Below are 27,192 nucleotides of genomic sequence, written 5' to 3'. Positions count from 1 at the left end.
GACATGCATTCAACTTTAAAAGTATCATCATGCAAAGTCATTTCATTATGGATTCATTCTAGCTTCTAGCCTTAAGGAAATTTTGCTTGAAGGTTTATTTGTATTCAGGAGTAGTTCAATAAAACAAAAAATACAAGACGTAAATTGATCATTTTCTCTCCATTGGAGCCTTTTTTGCTTTTGCCCTCCATACCTGAGTCTGGCACTTGGATACTTACATATATATGTAGATATATGTGTGTAGAAATATACATATATATATATACATATATTTTTTAAAAATGGATACCCACCAATGCGGTTTGACTAACTTTCCCAATACGCACTTGTGAGATGTAGTCTTGAGACCTTGAGAGGTTTATGCTTGTTCTCTGAAGCAGAAATGTCTGATGCCAGGGGAGGGCCTGGTAATGGCGAATGGCTGGTGCCGGGCAGTCTTTTAGGAAATGTCATTGAATAGGATGTTCGCCTTCTCGTCCGACATGCAACCTCCCGTTCTTTATGCAGCAACTGTTCATCCATCAGCAAAGCGATGACTTGCTTAGATTTTTCCCGGACATAGTAACCTGATAAACATATTGGATTTGCTTAGAGAAGGAAATAGTCATTAATTTTATAACCGATTTCATTTTAGAGACAAAAAAGCTAAGTATATAATGACTCAAATGATCACAATCACCAGCAACCAGAGCACATATAAAGTAATCAAAACTTATCTGCTTTTTATAACTGTCTGAACCATCCAGGGGGAAAACCTGTCTGTACTCCCAACATGATGCAATTTGCATTGTCTCATTATATTATGGCAAGCCAAAATATTTGAGAAGTCAGTTTTTGTCATCTGCAATGAAGGAGTATTGTTATACTTTGGCATAACATTCTGTTCAACTTTCTACCAGTAAGAGTTAGTTTTGGGGGAGGAGCTAAATGGCCCAGTACCTGGAAGCAGGAGATCCTGAGCTCAACTCTAGCCTTAGATACTTCCTAGTTACTATGTGACCCTGGGCAAGTCACTTAACCCCCATTGTCAAAGCCTTTACCTCTCTCCTGCCTTGGAACCAATACACAGTATAATTCCAAGACTAAAAGTAAGGATTTTAATCATTAAAAACAAATTTTTAAAGGAAATCTTGAGACTCTTGATTCTGGGTATTGACACACGATGGAAGGAACAAAATCATATCAATATTTGCATTCTCATTATAAATGAAAGCACAAGACAAAAAGAGCCTAAATGGAAGGGTGACTCATAGAATCTCCTCAGAGATTTAAAGAAAGGGGGCAGCTGGAAGTATTTCCCCCATAATGGGTCATTTTGCCTTACAGTGCTCCTACTGAACAAAAGCTCAACAAAAATTATATAGATAACAGCAGCTTATTGTGCCAATATCTGTGGCAGAAAATAAAGACATAGAAAAATTCTCTGAAGAACTCACCAAAATCCTTCAAATATACTCAATAAATCAGTGTTCACTGATGGTTCAATACAAAGTTTGGCACAGAAAAAGATGGCAAAAAAATATGGGGAAATAAGGTTTAAGATTGTAAGATGAAGGAGGACAAAGAATGGTTGACTACTTGTAGCCTAAGGTTCGTGAAAATTTTCTCAAGAGGAGTAGGAAGGTATTTGACCTGAAGAGCAGCAAACACTACCACAAAAAAGCAAAACCAATGGGGATGACTCATCATAGATGTTGGAATCACTAGTTAAAGTGAAGGTCAAAACTCACATCCAGTCAGAAGAAAGGAGAAAAAGAAGGCATCACTCTTGAAAAGGTTCTGAGGGGTTGGGTAGACTGCAAGCTCAAGATGAGTCAATCATGGAATATGGCACCCAGAAAAGACAACCTGATGTTAGACTCCCCTAGGAGGAGCATAGCTTCTGGGAGGAACGAAAGCGATCATCACATTCTACTCTTCATGGGCAGACTTCGCCTGGAGCAGAGGTGTTCAGTTCTGGGGGATATCACCATTTAAAATGGATGGTGTCCAGATGGTGATGAACCATGGCACCATTCATGACACTGAGGAGAGGTTGATAGCACTTGGCAAGTTTAGCCTGGAAGAGGGATGTGACAGCTGTCTTCAAGTCCCTGAAGGACCATTGGATAGAAAAGGGATTGGCCTCAGAGAACAGAGCCAGAAGCAAAGAGGCCAAATTAGGCTTGATTCAGAAAATAGCTTCCTAGCAATTCAAGCTGTCCAAAAGCAGAATGGCTTGTTTCCAGGGGCAGTATTTTCCCCACCTTGAAGGTCTTCGAACAGAGGCTGTCAGATTTCAGGTATGGCTTCTATGTCTGAGTTGAGCTAGATGGCTTATGAGGTCCCTTCCATTTCCCAAGTTCTGTGATTCTATTCAATGAGAATAGCGGTAACCCTACATTCAAACAAATTATGGAGACTGAAAAAGAGGAAATGGTTAAAGAAAAGAACCCGATTCCAATTAATATTGTAGATTTGGACCCTGAGGATATGAGCATGAATTCTGACTCTACTACTTATTATTATTATTATTTACCTGTGACCTCAAGAAAGTCACAATCTTTATGGGTTTTAATTTTTACCTCTACAAGAGGAGAGGACTATACAACAAGATCTCTGAGACTTCTAGCTTTAGAACTCTGATCATAGTGACTATTTCCTATAGAACTTTAACTTATGCAAAGCAATTGCTACAATAAGGTAGCCAGAGAAGTCCAGAAATTGTCTCAACTAACAAATACTTAATCTCTTTGGTAAGCAGAAAGAGATATTGTTTAGAAAGTAAGCTCATTTTCAGAATGGTACAGGGGGAAGATGGAAAACTATTAAGTAGCATCACCCTACAGAACAAGAATTCACAGGAACATAAGTCTACAGAAAGCTTGAAGTAAAAATGGACTAAAGCAAGTGAGCATTTATATGTGAAAGTAGGAGGACAATAAAAACAATGGAACAAAGGTGCTAGCATTTCAATGATAATCTGTTTTCATCATCAATGAAAATAGAGTCAACTTATCAGGAATCTAGTACCTGAGACCCTGATATGGTATTTATATGAGGAAGTGCAAACAACACTTCAAGAATATTAAGTCAGGAAGAAATGCTGGACCAAACTAAGTATATACAGAAGAAATCTGTACTGAAGGTGATACTCTCTAAAGGACTAAAGAATTGATTTTCAAGATATTAAAAAGTGGAAGAGAAATTAAATATTTGGGAGGGAAGATTGGATCCTATGACAAAAAAGTAATTGAGAAAATATCTGAAACTATTGATCAATATGCTCACTTTCTTATCTCTATAGATATTTTAAAAATAATCTATACAGGTATCGACAGAATGCATCCTTGATGAAAATATGAAAGGGTACGGGTAGACCTTTTCTATATCTTTTTATTTTTATCTAAAATTTTTGCTCTTACATAACCATCAGAAAAAAATATCTAAAAACCATAATTCTCAAGATATTGATAAAATTGTTGTTTTAGTCATTTTTCAGTCATGTCCATCTCTTTGTGACCCTTTTGGGGGTTTTCTTGGCAAAGATATTAGAGTGGTTTGCCATTTCTGTCTGCAGCTCATTTGACAGATGAAGAGCCTAAGGCAAACAGGGCGAAGTGACTTGTCCAGTGTCATACAGCTAAGAAGTGTCTGAGTGTCAGATTTTGGGTTAACCCCAACCCTCCAACTCAAACTCTGACTTCAATTCTGAGCTCAGTAAAACTCTTCTTCCTGGCACTATATCCACCAAGTCATCTATATACCCATTAATAAAAACAGAATACTATTAATGATAAGATACCTAACTCAGAATAAGTCATCATGATGCTTCAAAGGAACTATAATCTCATGCACGTGGGATGGATGGTGAGGAGCCTCACTTTTACATCCTGTGTATATCTATATTCTTCCATAAACCTCCAGAGGATCCATCCAAAACAATTTGACTCTTGGTCTCTTGTCATTCTATGAGTCTTTGAGTGTAGCACATACTGCCCCTATACCCCAAGCTCATGACATGACCAACCAACTTACCTTTTTCTGAAGTATAACACAATGGGAAAAGAGCTAGACATGGATTTGGATTCAAATTCCAGCTCTTCCATTCATAACAACCTCTCTGGGTTCTAATTTCCTTAACCATAGAGTGATAGGATTGGACTAGATGATTTTGCTGGTATCTTCCTGCTCCAAATTTAAGCAAATAATGAATTTTCTTGCTGCCATCAATAGCTTTCATGCCACATCATCTGTGTAATTCTTTATTCATGATATTCTGTAATTTAAGAACACTCATCGGGTGCCTCTTTGTTGCTTTTTTGTGACCAGACATTTTGAATCCTTAAAGATTGTAGTATCTCATGACATTGAGCATCAATAATAGTACCTTGGTCTTAAAATGGAATTTTTTTTGTGGTCAAAAGCTTAGGAGTCACAGTGCAATTTCCCTAATGCACTCCTCTTTTCCTTCAATTAAATTCTAGTCCTAGATTCCTGGGCCCCAGTTTTATGAGCAACATATACAACTTTATGTCAGAGGCCAAGTGATACGTCATCTTCATCTTCCCTCATTGAACTGAATCTCCTGCATAGATAAGAAATCTGAGTTCTTTTGAATGAGTTTGGACCTCATGTAAGGAGTTCTGCAGTATCCCAGGGCTTGATATGGTCAACACAATATCATCTGCCAAAAGAATTTCTAGAATATATCATTGTCATCCACAGAGAATACCTTGGTGAATTGGACTGTGCTGTTCATGTTCCAGGACAATAGCATAGCACCTTTGACAAACCTAAAGCTAAATTGGTTTTACTAATTGGAAAATCAAACATTTACTTCTGTTGTTGTGTTCAAGGGATCACATATGATCTTAAGATGTGCATAAGAAAGTTCTCTTCCTTGGAGGAAAGTTTTTCAGGTGACATTTTGTTTTACCAAAATCAAATTATTTTTATGACTTATAATAAGCATAATGGAAACCTGTATTTGCTCCACCTTTCTGTCAGTTGTGTGCTGAGGAAATATGATCTACTGGAGAATATAGTTCAAAAAAGCCTCTATGTTCCCTTCACATATTCTGATAAAGGATGACCTCAATATATGTGCAAATTATTCTCATAAAGATGACAAAGGAACCAGATAGGTCAATAGGCACTAATAGCCTCTCAATCACCTTTTTTGATAGCAATAGTCAGGATTTTTTTCAAATTGTTCATTATCTTCATTTTTCATATATCTTGAGAATTAATTCATCAGTGCTTTCAAAAATGTGCTGCCTCCAGCAAAGATCTATTTATTTGATCCGATCCAGCTGATTTCTCCCATCTCTTTTGCTTTATTTAGTGCCATTTCCACTTGTTCATACACAAATAAAAATAAATATGCCACAAGATAAGAAAATGTGGAAATGCGATTGTCTTTACCATGCCCCCTATCTTATTCCCACTGGACCAGTAGTCATCTCCAAACTTTAGCAATTGAGTTCAAGCCTCAAGCCACCCTGTACCTTTAACTTTTCATGCAAAGTAATCTCATCACTTTTCAAGGTTTTGCATTTTTTCTTCTGCTTCCTGGACATACTTGTCTCTTTTCAGATATTTCTGATCTTCAAGGTTCATTTTTGATCTCCTCTCAGAGACTGATTCAGGCCTGCCTTGAAAACTTATTACCATGTCTCCTGAGGTATATAGTTCTCTGGCAATTGACTAATGTCTAACTATGATAGGTAAATTAGTCTATATTCCCTCTGTTTATTCTTCTGTTCCCAACTTAATGGTTTACAGCTTAATGTTGTCACTAGGGGCACTGAACACATAAAACAAAAATGTGTTCCATTCTTGTACACATTAACTAATAACAAAGTACTAGTCTCATAAACGCTGGCCATGTTGTCATAAAACATATGGTAGACTGAGAAGGCAATTCAACTAGTAGAAAAAGAAAAAGATATTGAAATAAGTTTTCCCTGCCCTGCAACCAAATTCTTCACAATCAGGAGAATGTTGCGCTTTAGAACATTAACTTGACAGGGTCCTCACTGCAACAAGGCAATCCTTTTACAATCTCCTTAATCAATTCATTATTGACTCATCACAGGAACTTTTCCAAACTCTTTTATCCCTTCTCGAACCTCCCATGGCTCCCCCACCTTACACCCTCTTAGCTGGGAATTGTGCCTCATATCTCACTGAAAAATTTGAGACCATTTTTGAAGAGCTCCCTCTTCATCTTCATCTCACCTCATTCAGTTTCTGCCTCTTTCCTGTCTCTCCTAGCTCACATGAAGAGGTGGCCCTTCTCTTTGCCAAGCCTGACCCTCCCCCCTCTACATGCACATGATCATACCCATTCCATCTTCTCCAAAAGATTGCCCCCTGTATCATCTCTGTTCTATCACTTTCTTTCTATCTCTCCCCATCTAATGTCTGCTGCTTTAATGCCAACAAACATGCCCATGGTTCCCCCTTCCTCAAAAAAACCTCATTTCACCCATCTACCTCCACTAGCCATTATAGCATATATATCTCCTCCCATTTGTGGCCAAACTCCCTGCAATGATCATCTATCATGGATACTTCCACTTCCTTCCCTTTCAATCTCTTTCTAAGACTCTACAATATGGCTTTCAAATTCATCATTCAACTGAAAGGCTCCCTCCAAAGACATTCATTGACAAAGGAAATGCTCTTTTCTCAGTTCTCAGCCTCCTGGAAGACTCTACAGCCTTTGGCATTGTCAGTCACCGTCTTCTCGTTGATAATACTCCATTCTCTCCTTTCTCCAAGTTCTTCTCCTCTCCCTCTCAGTTTCCTTCACTTTCTTCATCCCAGTCATACCTGTTAACTGTGGGTGTTCGTTCCCCAAGGCTTTCTCCTGGGCCTTCTTCTCTTCTCTCTATATACTATTTTACTTGGGGATCAGTTCAGCTCCATGGATTCAATTATCATTTCTGTGTAGATGACTAATTTCTATTTCCTCAGCCTTAACCTCTCTCCCAGCCTTTAGTCTCACATCTCCAACTACCTATTAGACATTTAAAACTGTATTCCCATAAACATCTTAAACTCAACATGTCTAATATCAAATTCATTATCTCCCCTCTTCCTAACTTCTCTGTTACTCTGGAAGGTGTCACCATCCTCTTATTCATACAGGCTCACAGACATCCTCAACTCCTCACTCTCTCACCTACCTCGTATCCCTTCTGTTGCCAAATTCTGTCATTTCTATCCTTTACAAAATCTCTAGACACTCATTTCTCTCCTCTGACACTGACACTCCTCTCAGACAGGCCCTCATCACTTCCCACCTGGACTCTTGCAATGGCCTGCTGGTCTCACTACTTCAAATTTCTGGTCACTTTAATCTATTTTTCACTCAGCTGTCAAATTGATATTTTTAAGCATAGTCTGACCATATCTGACCATTAAGCACAGTCTGACCATATCACTAGTGACTCCCTATTATCTCCAGGATCAAATATGAAATCCTATTTGCTTTTTAAAGCCTCTCATAAATTAAATTAGCCCTTCCCTACTTTCCCACCTTTCTCACCTAGATATACTCTGTGATCCAGTGACTCTGGCCTCCTTGAAGAAGATGCCCTATCTCCTTGTCTCCAGGCATTTTCATTGACTGAGAACTTTCTCCCTCCTCTTCTCTAGTTCCTGCATGCAGGTCACAGATCTGCAAGAAGCCTTTCCCAGTGGTCCCAGATCCTCATGTCTTCCCTCTGAGCTGACCTATCTCGATTTTGTTTGTACTTATCTTATGCTTGTTGGTTTACTTATTAGACTATGAGCTCCTTGAGGGCAGGAACTGTTTTCTGTCTCTATATATCCTGAGTGCTTAGCACAATACCAGGCACATTACAGGCCCTTACTCAATGTTTGTTGACTTTACTCAAGTGAGAAATCCTGAGCTGTCATTCCCAGACTTCCATTTCTAGCTGTGTGCAAGTCCTTTAATCTTTGTGAGCCTCAGTTTCTTCATCTGTAAAATGAAAACAATTATTCTCATTCTATCTACCTCTCATTCTATCTACCTACCTTGTTATGAGGAAATAATGGAAAGGATGATAGCTAACATTTCTTTGATAGTGAAAGGTGTTAACTCCTTTGATCCTCACAACTACCCTGGGGAGTGGGAGTTGTTATTATCTCCATTTTATAGTTGAGGAAACTGAGGCACAAAAAGGCAAATAGCCACATAGGGCCATATGACTAAGGTGCATCCAACCTGACTCCAAGTCCTACACACTATCTACTGTACCACCTACCTGGCTTTTGTCAACCACAAAGGAATAAATAAGGTGAACTGTTAGGATTATTTACAGTGAATATAGCCATGATCTCTGTTGCACTCCTCACAGGAAATGTTGTGATCATAAGACTCTTATCTGCTTATCTCTATCCTTTTCCCTTTACAGTCACCATCACTTCCACCACCTTCTCCAAACTGAGCTCAGTCAGGCTTCTAAGAGCTGACCCAAGCTCTTATCAAGATGGCCCTCAAAGCCTTTCTAGCTTAGCAGAGCCTAGCAGAGCCCAACAGAGCTCAAGTTCTATTGAGAAGAGAATTTCAGAGGCTATCAGCATCTCTCTACTACAATATGATGCAATCGATTCAAAAGCATTTAAAAAGTGTTTGCTATGGATTGGCCAATATGACAGTAAAGGAAAATAATGTCAGAGGACATGTGGCAAAACTGGGACATTAATGCATTGCTGGTGGAGTTGTGAATTGATCCAACCATTCTGGAAGGCAATATGGAATTATGCCCAAAGGGCTTTAAAAGAATGCCTGCCATTTGATCTAGCAATATCACTACTAGGTATCCCAAAGAGATTTTCAAAAAGATGGAAAAGTGTCTGTTTATACAAAAATATTTATAGCTGTGCTTTTGTGGTGGCAAAAAATTGGAAAATGAGAGTGTCCCTCGATTGGGAAATGGCCGAACAAATTGTGGTATATGATGATGATGGAATACTATTGTGCTGTAAGGAAATGATGGACGGGATGATTTCCATATGAGCTGGAAAGACCTCCACGAACTGAGGTGGAGTGAAATGAGCAGAACCAGGAGAACTTTGAATATAGAAAGTTAAATATTGTGGAACAATCAAAAGTAATCAACTTTGCTACGAGTAGCAATGCAATGATCCAGGACAATACCCAGGGACTTACAAAAAGGAATGCTATCCACATTGTGAGAAAGAACTATGGGAGTAGAAATCCAGAAGGAAACATTTGATCTATCATTTATGTGTATGGGTATAGGATTTGGGGTTTTGGTTTTAAAAGATTTCTCTATTATAAAAATGAATAATATGGAAATGGGTTTTGAGTGATAATACATATATAACCCAGTAGAATTGTTTGTCAGTTCCAGGAGAGAGGAGGGAGTCAACAAGAATCATGTAACCATGGAAAAAGAAAAATTTTAAGTATGTGCTATAGGCAAAGCATTGAAAAGAGAAAAAGAGAAATGAAAGACAGACAATGCTTTTATGGAGCTTTCCTTCTGTGGGATACACTCAAACAAAGAGGTGCAAATTACAAAATGACTGAGAAGGTAACGGGCACTAACATATGGGGAGCCTGGGAGGGTTAAAGGAAGCTGAGAACCCTCAGAAGGTGAAAGGAGGCTGCATATTCCAGGTACAGTGGACAGACCAAAGGAAGACACAGAGGTGAAACAGAATGCTGGATTTAAAGCCAGTTTGGCAGGAATTCCAATTTGGCAAGATTCCAAGACAGGAAGTGTGAACTCAGTTTAGAAAGTGAGACCTAAGTCAGATGATGGACTTTATAGATTGAGCTGAATGTATATTGTGTCCTGGAGATAATAGTGAATCAATGAAGATTTTTGAGAAGGGAAATAATGTGAACAGACCTTTGATAGAGGAAGATGATTCTGGCAGCTAAGAAGCAGGAGGCGGCATTGGGTAGAACTGGTACAGAACACTTTGGAAAGCATATGATTACTGTATGAGGAGGCCTGGATGAGTCACAATCTGCACTAGTGGACAAGATAAAAGATCCATCAAAGAACTAAAATATAAAAAATGGAATACAAATAAAATAATATAGAAGTTAAATGAACTTATGAACACATTAAGGTTGAGATTCATTAATCCAATAAATATTTGTTCAATGCCTACTCAGTCTTTATGGCATCATAGTAATCAGTCAGTCAGTAAGTATCTACTAAGAACCTACAAAGGGTAGTTAGGTGGTGTAGGAGAGAGAATGCCAGAACTGGAGTCAGGAAGACCTGAATTCAAATCTAGCCTCAGATACTTAATAGAAGTATATCCCCAGGCAAGTCACTTAACCCTGTTTACCTCAGTTTCCTCACTGTAAAATGAGCTAAAGAAGGAACTAGCAAAACTGCTCCAGGATCTCTGCCAAGAAAACCCCAAATGGGTCCATAAAGAGTTGACATGATTGAAACGACTCAACAACCTAGAAATGACTCAGCAACAAAAATATGTATGTATATATGTATGTATGTATGTATGTATGTATATAGATAGCTAGTATACGCAGAAAGTATAAATGATCAAAGTTAAGCCCAAATTGAACAAGAATAGAAGGCTGGACTGCTTGCAAGAAATGGCAAAGCTCCCTTCATGAAGAAAATGATAACACATGGCAATAAGCAATGAGGGCTATATAAGTAGTACAAATAACATACCAGGAACACATCGGAAGGAAGAATCATTTTTGAGTAGAGTAGTTAGCAAAGGTTCCATGGAGGGCTGCCTTTTCATGTGAACTTTGAAAGTTACATAGAACGTTGATAGGCATGGCCATGTAGGAAAGACATTCCTAAGTGACTGATAAGACACTGAATTCTATTAAATGATTTTCTACCCACTGAAAATTCTGTTGAATTTTGTCATAAACTGGAGGTCTTCCTTTCCTGAGAAAGACAGGTATGCTGAGGGGGAACGAGAGTACCTTTTCTGAGTCCTTTAAATTGTGAAAAATAAGCAGCCACCAGCTGTGCTTAATCATAAGACTGGCCCTGGATACAAACATAAATTGACTGTCTTAGTCATTTCATTTTCTGCATGAATGGTCATAATAATAATAATAATAATAATTTATATTTATACAGTGCCTTAAGATTTACACAGCATTTTCTAAGAAAATACTAGTCATAATACTTAGTATATTTATAACAATACTCAAAGTATTGTTGTAATACATGCCAAATTCAAAATGAGTCACAAAATTAAAATATTGAGAGTAAAAATATGGTATGGGGAGGTGGCTCAGTAGATAGCCAGGCCTGCAGACAGGAGGTCCTGGGTTCAAGTCTAGCCTTAGACATTTCCTAGCTGGGTAATTCTGGGCAAATTACTTAACCCCAACTGCCTAGATCTTACTACTCTTCTGCATTGGAACCAATACTTGATATTGATTCTAAGAGTGAGGTAAGACTAAGACTAAAATTCTAAAGTAAGAATTTTTTTTTAAGTATAAAGGTAGCCAATCTGGAAGTTGTTGCGACTATGAAAGTAAGTACCCCCAAAGCCTTACCAGTTTGGATACACAATGGTAAATTCTCAAAGTCAAGATACTAATAATGTCATCCATCAATACACAATCCTAGTTATGAGACAATTTGATTTCTAACTTAAATCTATATTTCAGTTTCGGCTTCTTAAAATAGGCTTTTTTCTCCTTGCTTTCCTTTCAATGAACTAGTATTCTTGCTAAAAATGATGACAATAATCTATTTCAGCAAAATTAACCATAATTTTATGAATTAATTCATTGAGAATAAACTTTATATCTGAAGCCATAATCCCCAATTCATTTCTTATAATTTAAATCAACTCAATGAAAAATACTATATACTATGTAATTAGTGCTACCTCTAATTAAGAATGGAATCATTTTGGTGACATAATGGGATTTCAGGCTTGACAGGTATTTTTGGACAATTTTAATTAAATTCATTCTGATATTACAATGAAATGTTCTTAAAATGTTTTTAAAGGATCAATTATTTAAATCTTCCTAAGAAAGAAAATTTCTTAGCAGGAAAATGGGAAAAAAATTATTCAACCATCAATTCTGACATCTAAATGGTTCATCATTTCATTAAAGGCAAGGCTATTGCTATGACTGCTAAAAATATCTGAGCATAAAGCTATTTGTATTAATTGTATCAAATGTGTGCATATCTGGTATAGAGTACCAGGATGTAATTATTCCTCTCCTTTTTCTCCTCATCTTCTCTTCCTCCCCATCTTTCTCATAAATTCCAACCAGGTTTTTACTCATTGATTGCTCAAGTCCTACCTGATCCCTTTCCTTTTCCATCCCATCACCCACCTCAGGATCATAGGATCAGAGTTCTAGAGCCAGAGGGAATCTCAGAGACCATTTAGTTCAGGTTCCTCATTTTACACAGCTGGAAACTGAATTCTAGAGAGCTTAAGTTAACTTGCCTATAGTCCTAGAGCTGGTACGTGGCAGAACCAAGGTTCAAATCCAGGTCCTTGGACTCTACATTTAGCATTCTTTCTACTACACCATGCTTGTCCCTGACTTCTGTTACCCCAATATTTAAACTATTTTGTAATTATTTTATAATAGTTTCACAGGCACAAACCCTAACCCAGCTTTCTCTTCTGCAATTATAGCAATATAAAGCTGTGATAGATATGTGGGAAGAAAATTAGAGAATGATATCAGCAACTAGATGAGCTATTCCATTTATCCATTCATCTTTGAGGATCTGGGGAGAAGAATTGTGTTAATCTTAGAAGCCAACAACTCTTTGGAGGCTGTCTCACATGTAATAAGCCCTGGAACTGGTGTCGTGAAGTGACAGAAAAGATGAAGGAAAGAAATTAGGGTGTGAGAAGTCAATGATTCCATTCATCACACATCAACTGAGCACTAGCTTGGGGCTGAGCATCATGGGAGGACCCAAGGGCACTGTGCCATGTACTGAAGGCTCCATGCTAGGTAGACATACCTAAGGCAAGTGGATGAATCTTACTTTTAGTTACTGCCATTGGGACCAGAGAGAGCGAACAGAATGGCATGAGGTTAGTCAAATGAGACTCACAGAATCACAGTATTTAACAGTTGAAGAGATTTCAGTGGCCATCCACTCTACTCATAACCAACCAGTAGATTTCCAGCCTCTACCTAAAGACCTCCAAGGAGCCGAAAACCCCTACTTCTCACTGTAGCCCATTCCACTTCTGAAGGACATCTTGAAGTCTAAATTAGCCTCATTGCTACTTCCTTCCACTGTTTCTTTCTGCACTCTGAAGTCAAATAGATCAAGTCTAATTTCTCCTTCAATAGAGAGTTCTTCAAACAATTGAAGGTAGCTATTATTATGACTTCCTGAGTCTTCTCAAGACTAAACCTCCCCAAGACCTTCTGCCATGGTGCCCAGAAGTGAAAACAGTACCCTGGATGATGTCTAAAAAAGAGCAGAAGACCATCTCCTTTCTATTCTGGTAAACTACATATGTCCCTTTTAGGGAAGCCCAAGATCACATTAGCTCTTCTGACTGCCACATCATACCAATTTTTTGCCTAAAAGTTCATTCTTCTCTGTTCTCTCTGCAATGATCTTATCCAAGTAAAAACTCCGGTCTTAACTTACTCAGATGATTACATATTTCTCATTATTGTGGTGGTTTTCACCTTCTGTGACTTACCTTCTGAACTAGCAGCAAATCATTGAGTGTCATTTCAATCATATCCATTCTCCTCCTCAAGTCTCTATCAATAACTTTTTGCACAAAGGGCAGATGGATAGCTCAATGGATTGAGATCCAGGCCTAGAGATGGGAGGTCCTAGGTTCAAATCTGGCCTCAGAAACTTCCTAGCTGTATGACCCTAGATAAGTCATTTAACCCCTATTGCCTAGCCCTTACTATTATTCTGCCTTGGAATGAATACACAGTATTGATTCTGAGATGGAAAGTACAGGTTTAAAAAAATTAACATTTTTGTACAAAAAAAAATGCCAACCCTAGCCACTCCATGGCCTTCTACCAGCTAGCTCCTGGATGTCTTTTCTCCTGGCTCCCCTGCACATACTTTCCAGTCCAGCCAAGCAATATTCCCTTTTCTCCCTCTTCCACTCAGCCTTCTCAAAGGTCTTGTATGCATATAGCACAGCTCACATGGTCTCCTAAACACACACCTCTTCCTTTCTCTAAAACACAACAACAAATTGTACCACCTCCCAGATTTCCATGGCACAAATAAGTATAATCTACACCCATCATTTTTATATTCTCCCATATGTTTTTAATAATGGGTATCAGTTTTGATCAACAGCAAAATGTTGATCAATGATCCTTAAAGGGTCTGTTCATATATTCATTGGGCAATTCACAGGATCATTGGTTATAGTGTCATAGATTTAGAGAAGGAAAGGCCCTCAGAGGCCACCTAGTTCAACCCCTCCATTTTAAAGATGAACAAACTGAGACCCAGAAACAAGAAGGCTCTGGTCACACATGTAGAAAGTAGTTAAGCCAAAATTTGAACCCTCATCTTCAGACTTTAAACTCACTGTTAATTCCATTGCACCATGTTGCCTATTCATCTGTGGTTGCATAGGTTAATATATTAAAATAATATTTATAGAGGCTGATGAAATGGTAGAGTGTACCTGTGTTTGCTTTCATGTTCCTCAAAGCTAGGGGTTTCCACGTCCTTCTGAGGAAGTCTTTAACATTCGCATATTCTTTAACATTTTACATATACTGTACAAGTATATTTGTACATGGGTAAAAATGTGTTAGGATGCTTACCCAGATATTTATAATGCAAATATAGACAATGCATACATACACACATATGTATATATGCCTAGAAATGTATATACATTGAAACGTTACACTTTCTTATCTGGAAGTTCCCTATACCTATGAAATCACAGGCCCAGTCCCAGCCCTGGCCCTGTCTCTCTGTTAACCTGTAAACTCCTTAAGAAAAGGGCTGTGTTCTCTCCACATTGTATCAATTCTTTTGGGGCTTCATACAAAATCCCATAGAACAATACAGAAAGGGTGCTCGAAAAGCAACAAGGATGCCCGAGATCCATGGGATAGAATTCTTTCTTTGACCTCAAGTCTTCACCTCACAGAGTAGGGAAGTTGCCTTTATTTTACTCATTTATCTCAAGACCAGCAGTGAAGTCCCTGTGGACACTGCTGCCTTGTCATTTTCTGGCTTAGAAAGCAGAGTACAAGTATTGGTCTTGTAGGCTTTCTTCAGCCTACCTATCATTAAGACTCACCCGTGATCTACAAGGAACAGAACAGAAGAGAATGCTCCATCACCATGGCTTCCTTCAATCTGTAGCTTCTTAGCTAAATAAGCTATCACACTTAGTACCCCAACTTGGTCCATCCCTTATTGGACAAGTGTTCAGAATACACCATAAAAACTGAACGCCTTCATTTACTTCTTATAAGGATGGGGGTCAGAGTCATCTGGATCTCAGTCAGAACCAGTCTGCATCAGAATGAAAAGGATAATCTAGAGCAGTGGTTCCCAAACTTTTTTGGCCTACCACCTCCTTTCCATAAAAAATATATTACTTTTCCCCCTGGAAATTATGAAACTATTCATTGAACTCGGAGTAGAATGTAATACAAAAAAAAGTGTGGTCATCATCACTTCCTCTGGATCACTGCAGCACCCACCAGGGGGCAGTAGCACCCACTTTGGGAATCACTGATCTAGAGGGAAATGCCCTCCCTAAGCTTGGCCCCCAATGGCTTTTTTGGGGTAACTTCTAGAATGGAGGAATACTGAGAAACAATTACAGTGAAATATTCTCCCCAATAAATACAAACCAAAGTCCTGGATCATCCTTCAAATCGTCCTACAATCTAAAATAATCTAGTCTATGGAGACTGCATTGTTACTGAATAGCTCAATTGGTAATTCTAGCCTAGGTCCTGGGTGTTGCTTAGATCCAGACAAGACTATTTTGGGTTTTGGTGTTGTTTTTTTCTTGAATGCTATAATGTAAAATATTTGTCTATAAATGATTTATTGTACTGAGAAATATTTTTTTTCAAATCTTGCTCTAGTGTGACAGTCAATCAAGATTGTTATAATTACCCGCTTAAATGAAACTTGTTTATATTGTTTTTCAAGAAATTGAGAAATGAAAACCCTCTATTCCCAAGAACTTTAACTGCCCGACAAATGGCTTTATGAGCTATTAGTTAACACTGTTGAATTTAAATGCTGAGGTTGAGCAAATATTCAGGAATGATAAAAAACAACAACAGCAACAACAAGGTTCATTGCAGTTCTAGATTATTCAGGACTATATTTCAGCAAACTACTATTCTATATGGCCAAGGAAAAGAGTATTCTGATTAATAGAATCCTTCCTAACATTGACCTGGTATATAAGCCATATGTAGATTACAAATTACCAAATAATAAGGATTTTTAAAAAATTCTTGGGGTGGCTAGGTGGCTCAATGGAGATCCAGACCTAGAGAATGGAAAGTCCTGAGTTCAAATCTAGTTTCAAATATTTCCTAGCTTGTGTGACATTGGACAAGTCATTTCACCTCAACTGATTAGTCCTTATAGCTTTTCTGCCTTGGAACAGATACTTAGTATTGATTCTAAGACAGAAGGTAAGGGTTTAAAAAATAAATTCTCTACACCAGTCCTATAGAGTCTGGACTAGTCCTGACTGACACTTAGTAGCTGTGTGTCCCTGAGCAAATCATTTTAGCTCTCTGTGATTCCATTTTTTTATCTATAAAATGGGGATAATAGTCACACATGGTTGTTGTGAGAAAAGAGCTTTCATTGTATACTTTAATGTACTATATAAGTTTGTGCCGTTATTATACTAACCATGATATATATAACTTTTCTTTCATGATTCCAAAGAGAACGAAGCCTTGCCGTGAGGGCTCAGCACCATCATTTTAAATGCCAATTATCTTTGGAATGCAGGCCACCACTTCATCCCTGTAAGTGTCAGGTTCTTTCTGTGCACTATGGTGCCAACTCAGCATCCTACAGACCCTAAGACTGTTTTGTATGTGGACGTTCTTCCCAGACCTTCCTCATTTGTCATTTGTATTATTATAACCTGCCCTTGTTAGTCATACATAGAGATCCTGCTTTCATCTGGAAACTATCTAGAGTCCATGGAAACACCGTCTCCCTTTTATTACCAAATTAGCTTTCTGTCATAGTAAGAAGAAAGTATGAGTATTCATCCAGCTGAGACTTATTTTATTATGCCAAAAAAAATTCTATGTGCTACCTACAGGTTCTCCTTCTTCCTCACAACGACTCCCACTCTAGTCATTTTCTTTGGACTCTGTATAAGCATCAGAAAGCTAATTGCCTCTTCATATATCTCCATTTGAAGAAAAGTTATTGATCTGTTAAGGACTCAGCACAAATAATCAAAGTGGCAAGTCTATCTCTCCTAGAAGAAAGACATTGTAAGCAACCATTTTCCCATGGTTCCTAATTCAACTTATCCCGCCAAAACCCTTATCATTGATGTCAGTAGGTCACATCAGCTTTAACTGTTACCTTGGTCTTTTCCAGCTTCATCTATGTGATGAAAATCTTTTAATGTCTGAATGTTAAAGAAGCCCTCTCGGCAAAGCTGAATGACTTTTTTAGATCCATTCTTGATCAGATAATCCATGAGGGTGAGGGACTTGTACACATGGCGCCAATTCTTCCCATGGTCATTTAGTCTCTGCCATAGCATACTCATAATTTCAGAGAGAGAAACTGTATTGAAGGTCAGGTCACTGATATCTAACATCAAAGAACTCGAAGGACCCCAAGGGTCATTAGAAGTTGCTTCCCGGACTTTGACTTCTGCCTCTGAGTAATTTTTCACAAAGTTTTTCACTTGCCTCCTGAGTGCCATGGATGAGACCAAAATGGAGGGGCAGGGGAAGGGGGAGGAAGAGGAAGAAGGGGGAGTAGTGGTTTGTATGGCTGCTCTACAGAGCTCTTGACAGCTAATGGGTTTCCTGCTTTGCTGCCCCCAAAAGCAACTTATCATTTTCCATCTTGCTAAGTTATCAAGTTCCTGCAAAGAAAAGAATAGAAAATGTTACTTATGCATTTTAAAACTGTATTTGTAGAAGATTCAGGCAGCATGTGAAATCTAAGTTCAGTTTCTATTTTCAGTCATTTTTCTGCCTCAGACAGAATGAGGATGGGGACAGGCTATGCAAATGGTATTTAATAAAATACAGGAAGTCTCTCTCGTCCCGAGTGTGTTTACAGGCAGGCCCAAGCAACCTTTATGTATGGAAGTGGGTGGGGTGACTAAACCAAAAGCAAGAGGATTAATTGAACATTCCACCAAGTGGACAAAGACTAGAGTAAGAAAATGGAGCTGGTGATTTATGCTGAAAACATTTCAACCTTAGAGAAATACTTGGGCCAGTTAAGACAACCAAAACACAAGGGCTGAATTGGGCCAGGTGACCTGTGTTTATGTAACTGTAGACCCTGCAACATTCAGATCACATCACAATTCAGATATTTCTCATTTTATTTTTATTTTTATTGATATCTTTGTTTTTATATTATCTTCATTTCCAAATATAACCTTCTCCACCTCCCTGGACAGTATACCTCTTAATAAATAATAAAAGGAAGAAAAAAAGCCCAAACTATTCAGTAAAACCAACAATCGCATCAACCAAGACTGCTAGCATATGTCATGTTCCACACCAACCGACTTCCACTTCTCTAAAGGAGGAGTAGGCAGCTAGGTGACTCGGTGGATAGAGAGCCAGGCCTACAGATGGGAGATCCTGGGTTCAAATATGGCTTCAGACACTTCCTAGCTGTAACTTAACCCCCATTGCCTAGCCCATATCAGTCTTCTGTCTTAGAATAGTTCTAAGACAGAAATTGGCAAGGGTTTAAGGGAAGTATATTTTATCATCTCTTAATTGGGACCAAGTTGGTCACTGCAATGACACATCATTCCATTTCAAGTTGGTTAGTTTGTTGTTTTGTTTTTTTTTTTAAATCTTCATTTACATGACTGTGGTGACTTCACTTGGGAAGGAGGAAAAGTGGCTGCAGGAGCAAAAAGCTGTCCCTCACTGGCTTGTGTTATTTCTCAACCCAAAGGAGATCTGGTGCAGTCCAGTGGAGAACCTAATTCTGTTTTCCTCAACTGCAAGAAAAGAAGAGGGAGCCAATGGAGAACATAAGAATTTCCCTAACAAACTGAAGCCACAGCAGCCACTCTGAAGTGATAGGTCTGTGACTGTCAGGTTTCACAGTCTACCCACCCAACAGGAGGCACATTTAGGTTCAAACATCAAAGACATAAAAGATAGATCCCTTCCCAAACTTTCAGTGAGGCCTGTGAATTGTCAGTTCACAGCTTTATGAAATTGCCCCACTCCCTCCCTACTTTTCATTAGTTTCCATTAGGATGGGTCAATCAGTTTGCAATTTCCCTAGTGAGCCACCACTGAAGGCTGCCAAGATAGTGTATCAAATTGATTTCAGGCCCTGACAAGCACCCAGGCCCAGTAAAGTCAAAACAATCTATAATCAGATTTTAAAAGTAAAACTGTATACAGCAAAAGGAAAAACATTAAAATTAGAATTCACATTGGCTGTGTTTGTATTCTCCATTCAGATTCCTCTTATTGTTCTTTCTGACCCCAACTTGGGCTGGATTGATTAATGTGTAAGTTCAGAAAGATGGAAGGTGAAGCAAAACCACCAAATCTGGTACCTCTTCTGGAGAGACAGAGAGACCAAGAAAAACAGAGGGATGATTAACCTTTCTTATCAAAGTATGCACACCCTCAAATAAGCAAGATGGAAAATGTATTTGTTTAATTAAGATCTCTCAAGGAGACTATCACCACTCCTAGGAAACAGAAAAGAACAAGGGGTCTTCATGGGGAAGGCCTGGCTCTCCATTTTTACATCTCAGCTTTTCTCTCTTGTTTGCACTTCAAAAAGAGGCATTTTTTATCTCTCATTCCTGCAGTGAAAAACCTGATTTATAATGGGTTTCAATAAGCTATTAAAATTTTCAATCATGAAGGTTTTCTTTTCCCATTGTCTTTTTTTCTCTCTTCCAAATCTCACTTGATGCAGAGATGCACTGTGACATTGGCGATAACAGCAAATATTGATCGGTTTCTTCAAAAGTCTATTAAAAAACCCTGTTTGACTCATAACCTGCTGGAGGGCAGCAGCTGGCATCAGAACGTTCAGCTCACTCACTAGCTCGGCTTTCTTGTTTGGATAACCACCTATCTGCATTTCCGTGGCACAATCCTGCCCTTTGGAGCTGTTCCCTACATCCTAGCATACACATACTCAGACGTGTTTTCTTAAGTGAACTTCCTACCACACGCACACACAAAACACTTCAATCAGCAACACTGGGATACTTGTCTTTGTTTCACTGTATTTGACACAAGGCAGTAGCTACCACACAGATAAAATTCAATGCAATCCTGAAGCAGAGGGAGAACCACCAACCAAGCAAATCTGATCAAGTAAAATCATATTCTCTGTTCACCAGGGGGGGAACTTAAACAAAGGGTAAGTAAATTTCCCGTTGTTCCTCATTCATTCAATCACTGGTCTCTTCTCATCTTCTCAGGCCCTAACTAGAGTTCATTTAATCTGTGCAAGTTGTAGATGACATTTGGGTTTATTATGTATCATGGGACTCTGTCCACATTGAGCTGCTCGATTTATAATATGACCAAACAGCCTTGACATTGTAATAGTTTGACATTTGAGACAAGATTAACACCCCAGGGAGGGATTTTTTTCCACCTCAGACTTCAATTATCAGGCAGCTCTATTCCTATAATGTCCTTCGATTTACTATTCCATAAAAGATGATGGGAAAAACCTTGTCATCATGAGTATGTTTTGTGACACTAAATTGACTTTTTTTTAAACCCTTATCTTCTTTCTTAATATGAATTCTAAGACAGAAGAGTGGCAAGAGCTAGGCAAAGTGGGTTAAGGGATTTGCCTACGGCACATGGCTAGGAAGTGTCCGAGATTTGAATCCAAGTCCCCCTCACTCCAGAGCTGGCACTCCATCTACTGTGCTATCTAGCTGCCCCACTAAATTGACTTCTGAATAGGCCTATTTTGAACCAGAGGATCATGGATTTAAAGTGTGAAGGGACATGACAAAGCATTTAGCTGGATGCTTTCATTTTAAAAATCAGGAAACTGAGAATATTTTATTATAAAGGTGATAAGGAATAAAGGAAGCAGGATTCAAACTTCAAGGCCCTGACTCCAAGTCCTGCAAATGTTCCTTTGTGACCCTTCTCAATGAATATTCATTTAAACAAATGTATTGTAAAATCAGTAGGAATTCTCAACCATAAGTATTCTAGCTTCATGATCAAGAATTCTGAAATTCCTGTCTCCAACCTCAACTTTCTATCATTCCACTTCTCCCTCCTACACTTTCTCTCATCCTCCCTGTAACCTCCAGTACACAGCCTTCAGCTTCATCCAGGTCATCACCAGGGCTCTGTCTTCATGCTTCCCTTTCTAATCCTGACACTAGAATTAACCAATTCTATTTTTTTTTTAATCCTTCCAAGGCAGAAGAGCGGTAAGAGTTAGGCATTTGGGGTAAAGTGTCTTGCCCAGAATCACACAGCTGGAAGTATCTGAGGCTAAATTTGAATCCAGGACCTCTCTCCTGTCTCCAAGCTTGGCTCTCTATCCACTGAGCTGCCCCTAACCAATTCAATTTTACATCTGTCTGTTATTTTTCCAATCCCTTTCCATGGCAGACTCTAACCCTGAACCACCACCAAAATCCACAAAACAGCTTTATTTCATTTTTAAAGAAGGAAACTGACATGCAGAGAAATTAAGTGCTGTGTGCTTGAGACTCTTATCACCTACCTCTCACCTTTATTACTTTTAACAATCTCCTAACCAGTCTCCCTGCCTCAAGCCTCTCCTTACTCCAGTCCATCCCATACCCTGCTGCTAAAATAATTTTCCTTAAGCACAAACCTAACCAGGTCATTCCCCTCCCTATTCAAGCATCTTCCAGGGATCTTCCTATTGCTTCTAGAATCAAATGCCAGTGCTTCTGCTTAGGTTCTTCTTCTTTTTTTTAACCCCTACCTTCTGTCTTAAAAGCAATTCTGAGGCAGAAGAGCAGTAAGGGCTAGGAAATGGGGATTAAGTGATTTGCCCAGGGTCCCACAGCTAGGAAGATCTGGGGCCAGATTTGAACCAAAATCTCCAGTTTCCAGGCCTGCCACTCTATCCACTGCACCATCTACCTGTCCCTGTCAACTTTTTTTTTTTTTAAACCATGACCATCTGTCTTTGATTCTGCCTTTGGTTCCAAGGCAGAAGAACGGGAAAGGTGAGGCAATGGGGGTTAAGTGACTTATCCAGGGGTCCCACAGCTTGGAAGTGTCTGGGACAAATTTTAACCCAAGGTCTCCCATCTCTAAGCTTGGTTCTCAATCCACTGAGCCACCCAACTCCCCTATTGAAGCCGAGCTGGCCTCTCTGTCCTGGCACCCATCTCCTAATAACTTTACGCTGGGCACCCACCATGGTGGAACTCATGGCACCTCTTCTTTTGGGCATGGCAGAAGCCCTTCCTCTTGCTCGAAGTCTTTCCCAACACCCCAACCTCCGCGCTCCCCACTGCTGCACTATCCAATCCACAGGTCCTAGGCCCAAGTCCGGACAGAGCTCCTGGGGGCTAATGGCCAAGAAGCAGGGTGGCCAGGTCCTCACCACATCCGGGTGCTCTAGGACCCGCCCCGGGGCCCTAGCGCATCCTGTTTCCATGGCGATGGATGTAATCAGTCTCCATAGAGGCCTGAGGCCATTTCGTCCAGGGGAGGGCCAGGAGGGGCCGGCAGTGGCAAGAGCCAAGTAAGGCCATGAAAGCTCTTAATGAGAAAGACTCGTTAGGGAGGCAGGAGCCTTTATTAGGCACCTGCTGTGTACCAGGCTCGACCCACGGGAGAGATTGCACAAAACTGGCTGCCTCCAGTGACAGAAAGTTCATTTCCTCCTCTTCGTGAAGTAGAGAGCGGAGAGGAGGCTCCTCCTTAGAATCAAGGCTAACCCCGACCCTCAGAGCACAGCCTAGGGAGCGCTTGGAGATCTCGGAACCCTCGCCTGCTCTTTCAACAGACGGGGAAACTGGGACCGTTTCGTGCCCCCTCCCTCGCCCCCACCTAATGCAGAGTCTCTCTGACGTGGCTCAGCACCCCCAGAAGCTCCCCTAGACTAGCAGGCCCAGTTACCTGATGAAGCGCCAGGGCCTCAGCCGTTGGCGGCCCGTTCCCGCCCAAATTCAAACAGTTGCCTCTCAAGCCCAGGGCTCCTTGCCATCCTCCAATCAGAACAGAGCATAGCAGCTGCTGCCCGCCCACCTTTCCCTACGTCATCAGGAGGAGTATTTGCTCCTCCCCTCAGCGGGCTCCAGGAGAAGGTGTGGCTTCACTAAGCCCCGCCTCCTATTCTCAGCTCCACCCCCGAGATTCTAAAGGTTTCAGCCCTCTAGAAACACGTGCTGCCTGGCATCCCGGAATGCTTACTATCCAAGTCATTTAATCGATCAACAAGCATCAACTAATCCATTCTTCCCACCTGACCCCTGGGGATTGGAAGCAAACACAAGAACCCCAATTTCTGATGGAGGACTTCCGTGACTTAGTGCTTAGAAGACAAATCTAAAGTTGTTGGAGGTGGCCTTAGAGCAGGAGACATTAGCAGATGGAGGCTTCCTGCAGAAGGTTGGGGTTAAGCTGGACCTCCCTCAGGAGAAAGAAAATTTAATTAAATGGCCTCTGAGGCTCCCTTCCAGCCAGAATTTTTGCCCCCATGATTCCTGACCTGTGAGACCTTGGGCAAGTCACTGAATCTCCCTCAGCCTCAGTTTCCTAATCTGTAAAAGAAAGTTTGGACCAAATGATCTCTGAGGCTCCCTTCCAGTCAGGATCTTTGCCCCCATGATTCCTGACCTGTGAGACATTGGGCAAGTTCCTTGGCCTCAATTTCCTCACACCATAAAAATAATGGCATTGGACTAGATGATCTCAGAGACCCCTTCCAATTTTAAATGTGTGATCCTATGATTCTCCTGTGACCTACCCAATATGTGATTGGTAGTCTCTGCTTGACAGACCTGCAATGATGGGTCCCCCTCTTGTCTAAGGCTGAATGTGAAGGGACCTCTTAAAATTCCTTCTAACTATAAGGATCTATGATTCTCTGAAATGGGACTAGAGAAAAACAGAAAGGAAAAAGAGGGAGAAAACAGAGAAAGGGAAGAAAGTCACCTTTGATGGGAGGAGTAGGGAGTCACCACTGATAGCCTCAAGGTCCCAATGAGGGATGATCATGTCCTTGATTGCCTTTCTTTGGCCCATGTATCTGTTGACATCTTTAGCCTCAAATCCCATCATGTTATATTTGAGAAAAAGGAAAGTCAGAAAATAGGGACCCCCTACCAATATTTTTAAGAAACCCAACCAAGTCATCTTTCACAGGGTAGAACCAAAGGTCATGGAGAAATGAGGGGACAGGAAAGGGAAGAAGAGATAGCTTTTAAAGGGATGTTCCAGGATATAAGAGATCAGCTTTGTTCTGCTTGGCCCTAACCAGAAACGTTGGAGGGAAATTCTACAGAGGCCGAGTTCATCTTCACATTAGGACAAACTGTCTCAAAGTACAATGGACTGCCTAGAAAGGTAGTTTTGAGTTCCTCGACGTTGAAGGTATCCAAATAGAGGCTGAATTTCCATGTGCCTATTTTGTAGGGAAGGTACTATCCTTTGTCACTAGGGGTTCAACTCTTGGGTCTCTTCCAACTCTGAGATCCCAGAATCTGGGGGAGAATTGTAGACTGGAATTTTCTTTTTTACAACTTCACATCTCCCCTCCACAATTTACAACTGTCTGTATCAGCATCTGGGGCAGTAAGTGACTCAGTGGATAGCGTGCCAGGCCTAGATATGAGAGGATTTCTTTTTCTTCTTGAGTTCAAATCTGGCCTCCAACACACTTACTAGCTATGATACCCTAAGTAAGTCACTTAACCCTTTTTGCCCCCATCTGCTCATCTGTCAATGAGCTAGAGAAGGAAATGGAAAACTACTCCAGTGTCTTTGCCAAGAAAACTCCAAATGGGGTCAAGAAAAGTTTGACATGATTAGTCACATGACTAAACAACTAAACACATCAGTACCTAGTCAAGGTGCTGACTAAATGTCAAGACAGAAGGAGATCCTGCTAAGTAGAAGGGAGAAAGGAGTCTGTAGCAAAGAAGACTATTTGAAGATATTTTGTCCTTCATTTACCATTTTTATATTAACTTCTGTCAAGTGTTAATTGACAACCCCAGAATGCCTTTATATATTGACTTTCCAGTTTCACAGGTGCCCAGATAATGAAGGGAGCTACCTGGACAAATAGTAGTTGGCAGTTTCCAGTGTGGCCTGGAGACCAACAACAGAACCAGAGTTCTCTGGTTCAGGAAAGGAAGAACCCAGAGCAGGGGCTGGGGCTGTCATGTGGATAGAGCCTTGATCCCCTTCTCTCCATCTCTAGCCCTAAAAACCTGGAACTCTAATCCCTACTTGTCTCTGTACCTGGGGGCCTACTTGCCCTAGGATTATGTGGAAGCTGCCTCTGCTCTGTGTCTGCCCTCTTGCCCACTATCAATGGATCAACTATAGCTAATATTTTCATGTATCCCCTAAAATTAGTCCATGGATCTTACTGTGGACCCCAAATTCAAAACCCCCATCCTAGATTTTGACTTTTTAATGAGATGGGTAGGAAGGCTCCTTCTCACTCTAAATCTTTGATCCCATAATCCCTTTTATTCATCTTCAATCTCTCCTTAACTTCTAGCTCATTTCTCATTGCCTAGTTCCATCCAACCTTAAAAATCTTCCTATGGTCTTGGAGTCCCCACAAGCTATCTGCCTATATCTTTCCTCTGTTTCAGACCAACTTCTAGAAAAATCTTTCAAGACTTGTTGCATTCACTTCTACTAACACCCACTTACTTCTCAGTTCCTAATCTAGCTTCCACCCCCACAGCTCAATTGAAATGGGGCTATCTCTAAGTTGCTCAATCCAATGAGTTTTCAATTTTTTTTTATTTTTAGTCCTCATCTTCCTTGATCCTTCTTCAGCTCCTGAAGAACATGGCAGGCAGTTCCTTGGCTTCACTAATATTGTTCACTCTTAGTAATCTTCCCACCCATTTCTGCTTACTTCTCCCTCTCCTACCCTCCTGTCTTTTTCCAGGAATTGTGAAGGGCCCAGCATTTTACTCACTGGTTCCATGGAGAATTTCTGCCTGGGCCAAGACTTCCTTTTCTGAGCAAAACTCTTTATCCATCCATCCATCCATCCATCCATCTATCCAGGTCAGGTCCATCCCTCTGATGTTCCTATAACTTTCTATCCTAGCCTCCTCTGTGCCCTCTGGAACTCTGTTCTTTTATAAACAAACTGACCTTTATGTTAGACCTGAACCCACCCCGGAACATTATTTTGTGTATGATGTTCATATGTGATAGTAATTCCCCTGTTGAATATAAGCTCCCCAAGGGCCAGAACTGTTTCACTTTTTGTCTTTGTGTAAAGTGACTACTTTGGTTTTACTCTCTCAGACCTTACCTCACTCTGAGGAGTTCAGAAAGTCTAGCTCTCTACCCTTGGCTCAAACCAGTTGTGTTCCTCCCATTTTAGAGACCCATGACTAGCAACCTATTTCCATCTAATGGTTCTACATCATTTGGCTTTAAAAATGGACATATGCTTCAAATATAGAGCAAGAATAAACATTCATTTTCCCCAATACCTCAGGGATATGATTCCTTCCCCCATGCCGGTTGGGGGGTGTAGGTTATAGGGTTCAATTCCTATTTAGCATTAGTACCATCAAGTTCAAGTCCAAAGCTCAGCAGGGTTAGACCCTTGTTCCTTAAGGGTTTTGATACTAGGTAAGATTTCCAGATGCCTATGACTCGAGATGCTGGGCCAGAACCAAGACCCCATTCTTTGTACCTAGAATAGAAAATAAAGATTAAAAAGGTCAAAACCCCAGGGTTGTTTCTTGGAGCCATCTGGCCTAAAGTAGAGAAATGAGGGTGAGGAGACACTCCAGGACCCT

At 40.1% G+C, this 27,192-nt stretch overlaps 1 protein-coding gene across 1 annotated transcript in view; it reads right to left on the bottom strand.

Annotated features, from left to right (window-relative positions):
- The window catches only part of ENTHD1 (ENTH domain containing 1), a 132,988-nt gene extending 110,354 nt beyond the window's left edge, over positions 1 to 22,634 (bottom strand). The window contains exons 1-3 of the mRNA XM_044679787.1: positions 22,599 to 22,634; positions 17,568 to 18,081; positions 327 to 566 (exon numbers count right to left, since the gene is read on the bottom strand). Coding sequence (XP_044535722.1) covers positions 327 to 566; positions 17,568 to 18,081; positions 22,599 to 22,634 — 790 coding nt within the window. The remainder of the gene's footprint in view (positions 1 to 326; positions 567 to 17,567; positions 18,082 to 22,598) is intronic.
- Positions 22,635 to 27,192: the final 4,558 nt, after the last annotated feature.

The sequence above is a fragment of the Gracilinanus agilis genome, chromosome 5 (genome assembly GCF_016433145.1).
Source record: "Gracilinanus agilis isolate LMUSP501 chromosome 5, AgileGrace, whole genome shotgun sequence".
Taxonomy (NCBI): Eukaryota; Metazoa; Chordata; class Mammalia; order Didelphimorphia; family Didelphidae; genus Gracilinanus; species Gracilinanus agilis.
Note: the sequence above shows the minus strand (reverse complement) of the source record. Positions and strands in the feature narration are given on the sequence as shown.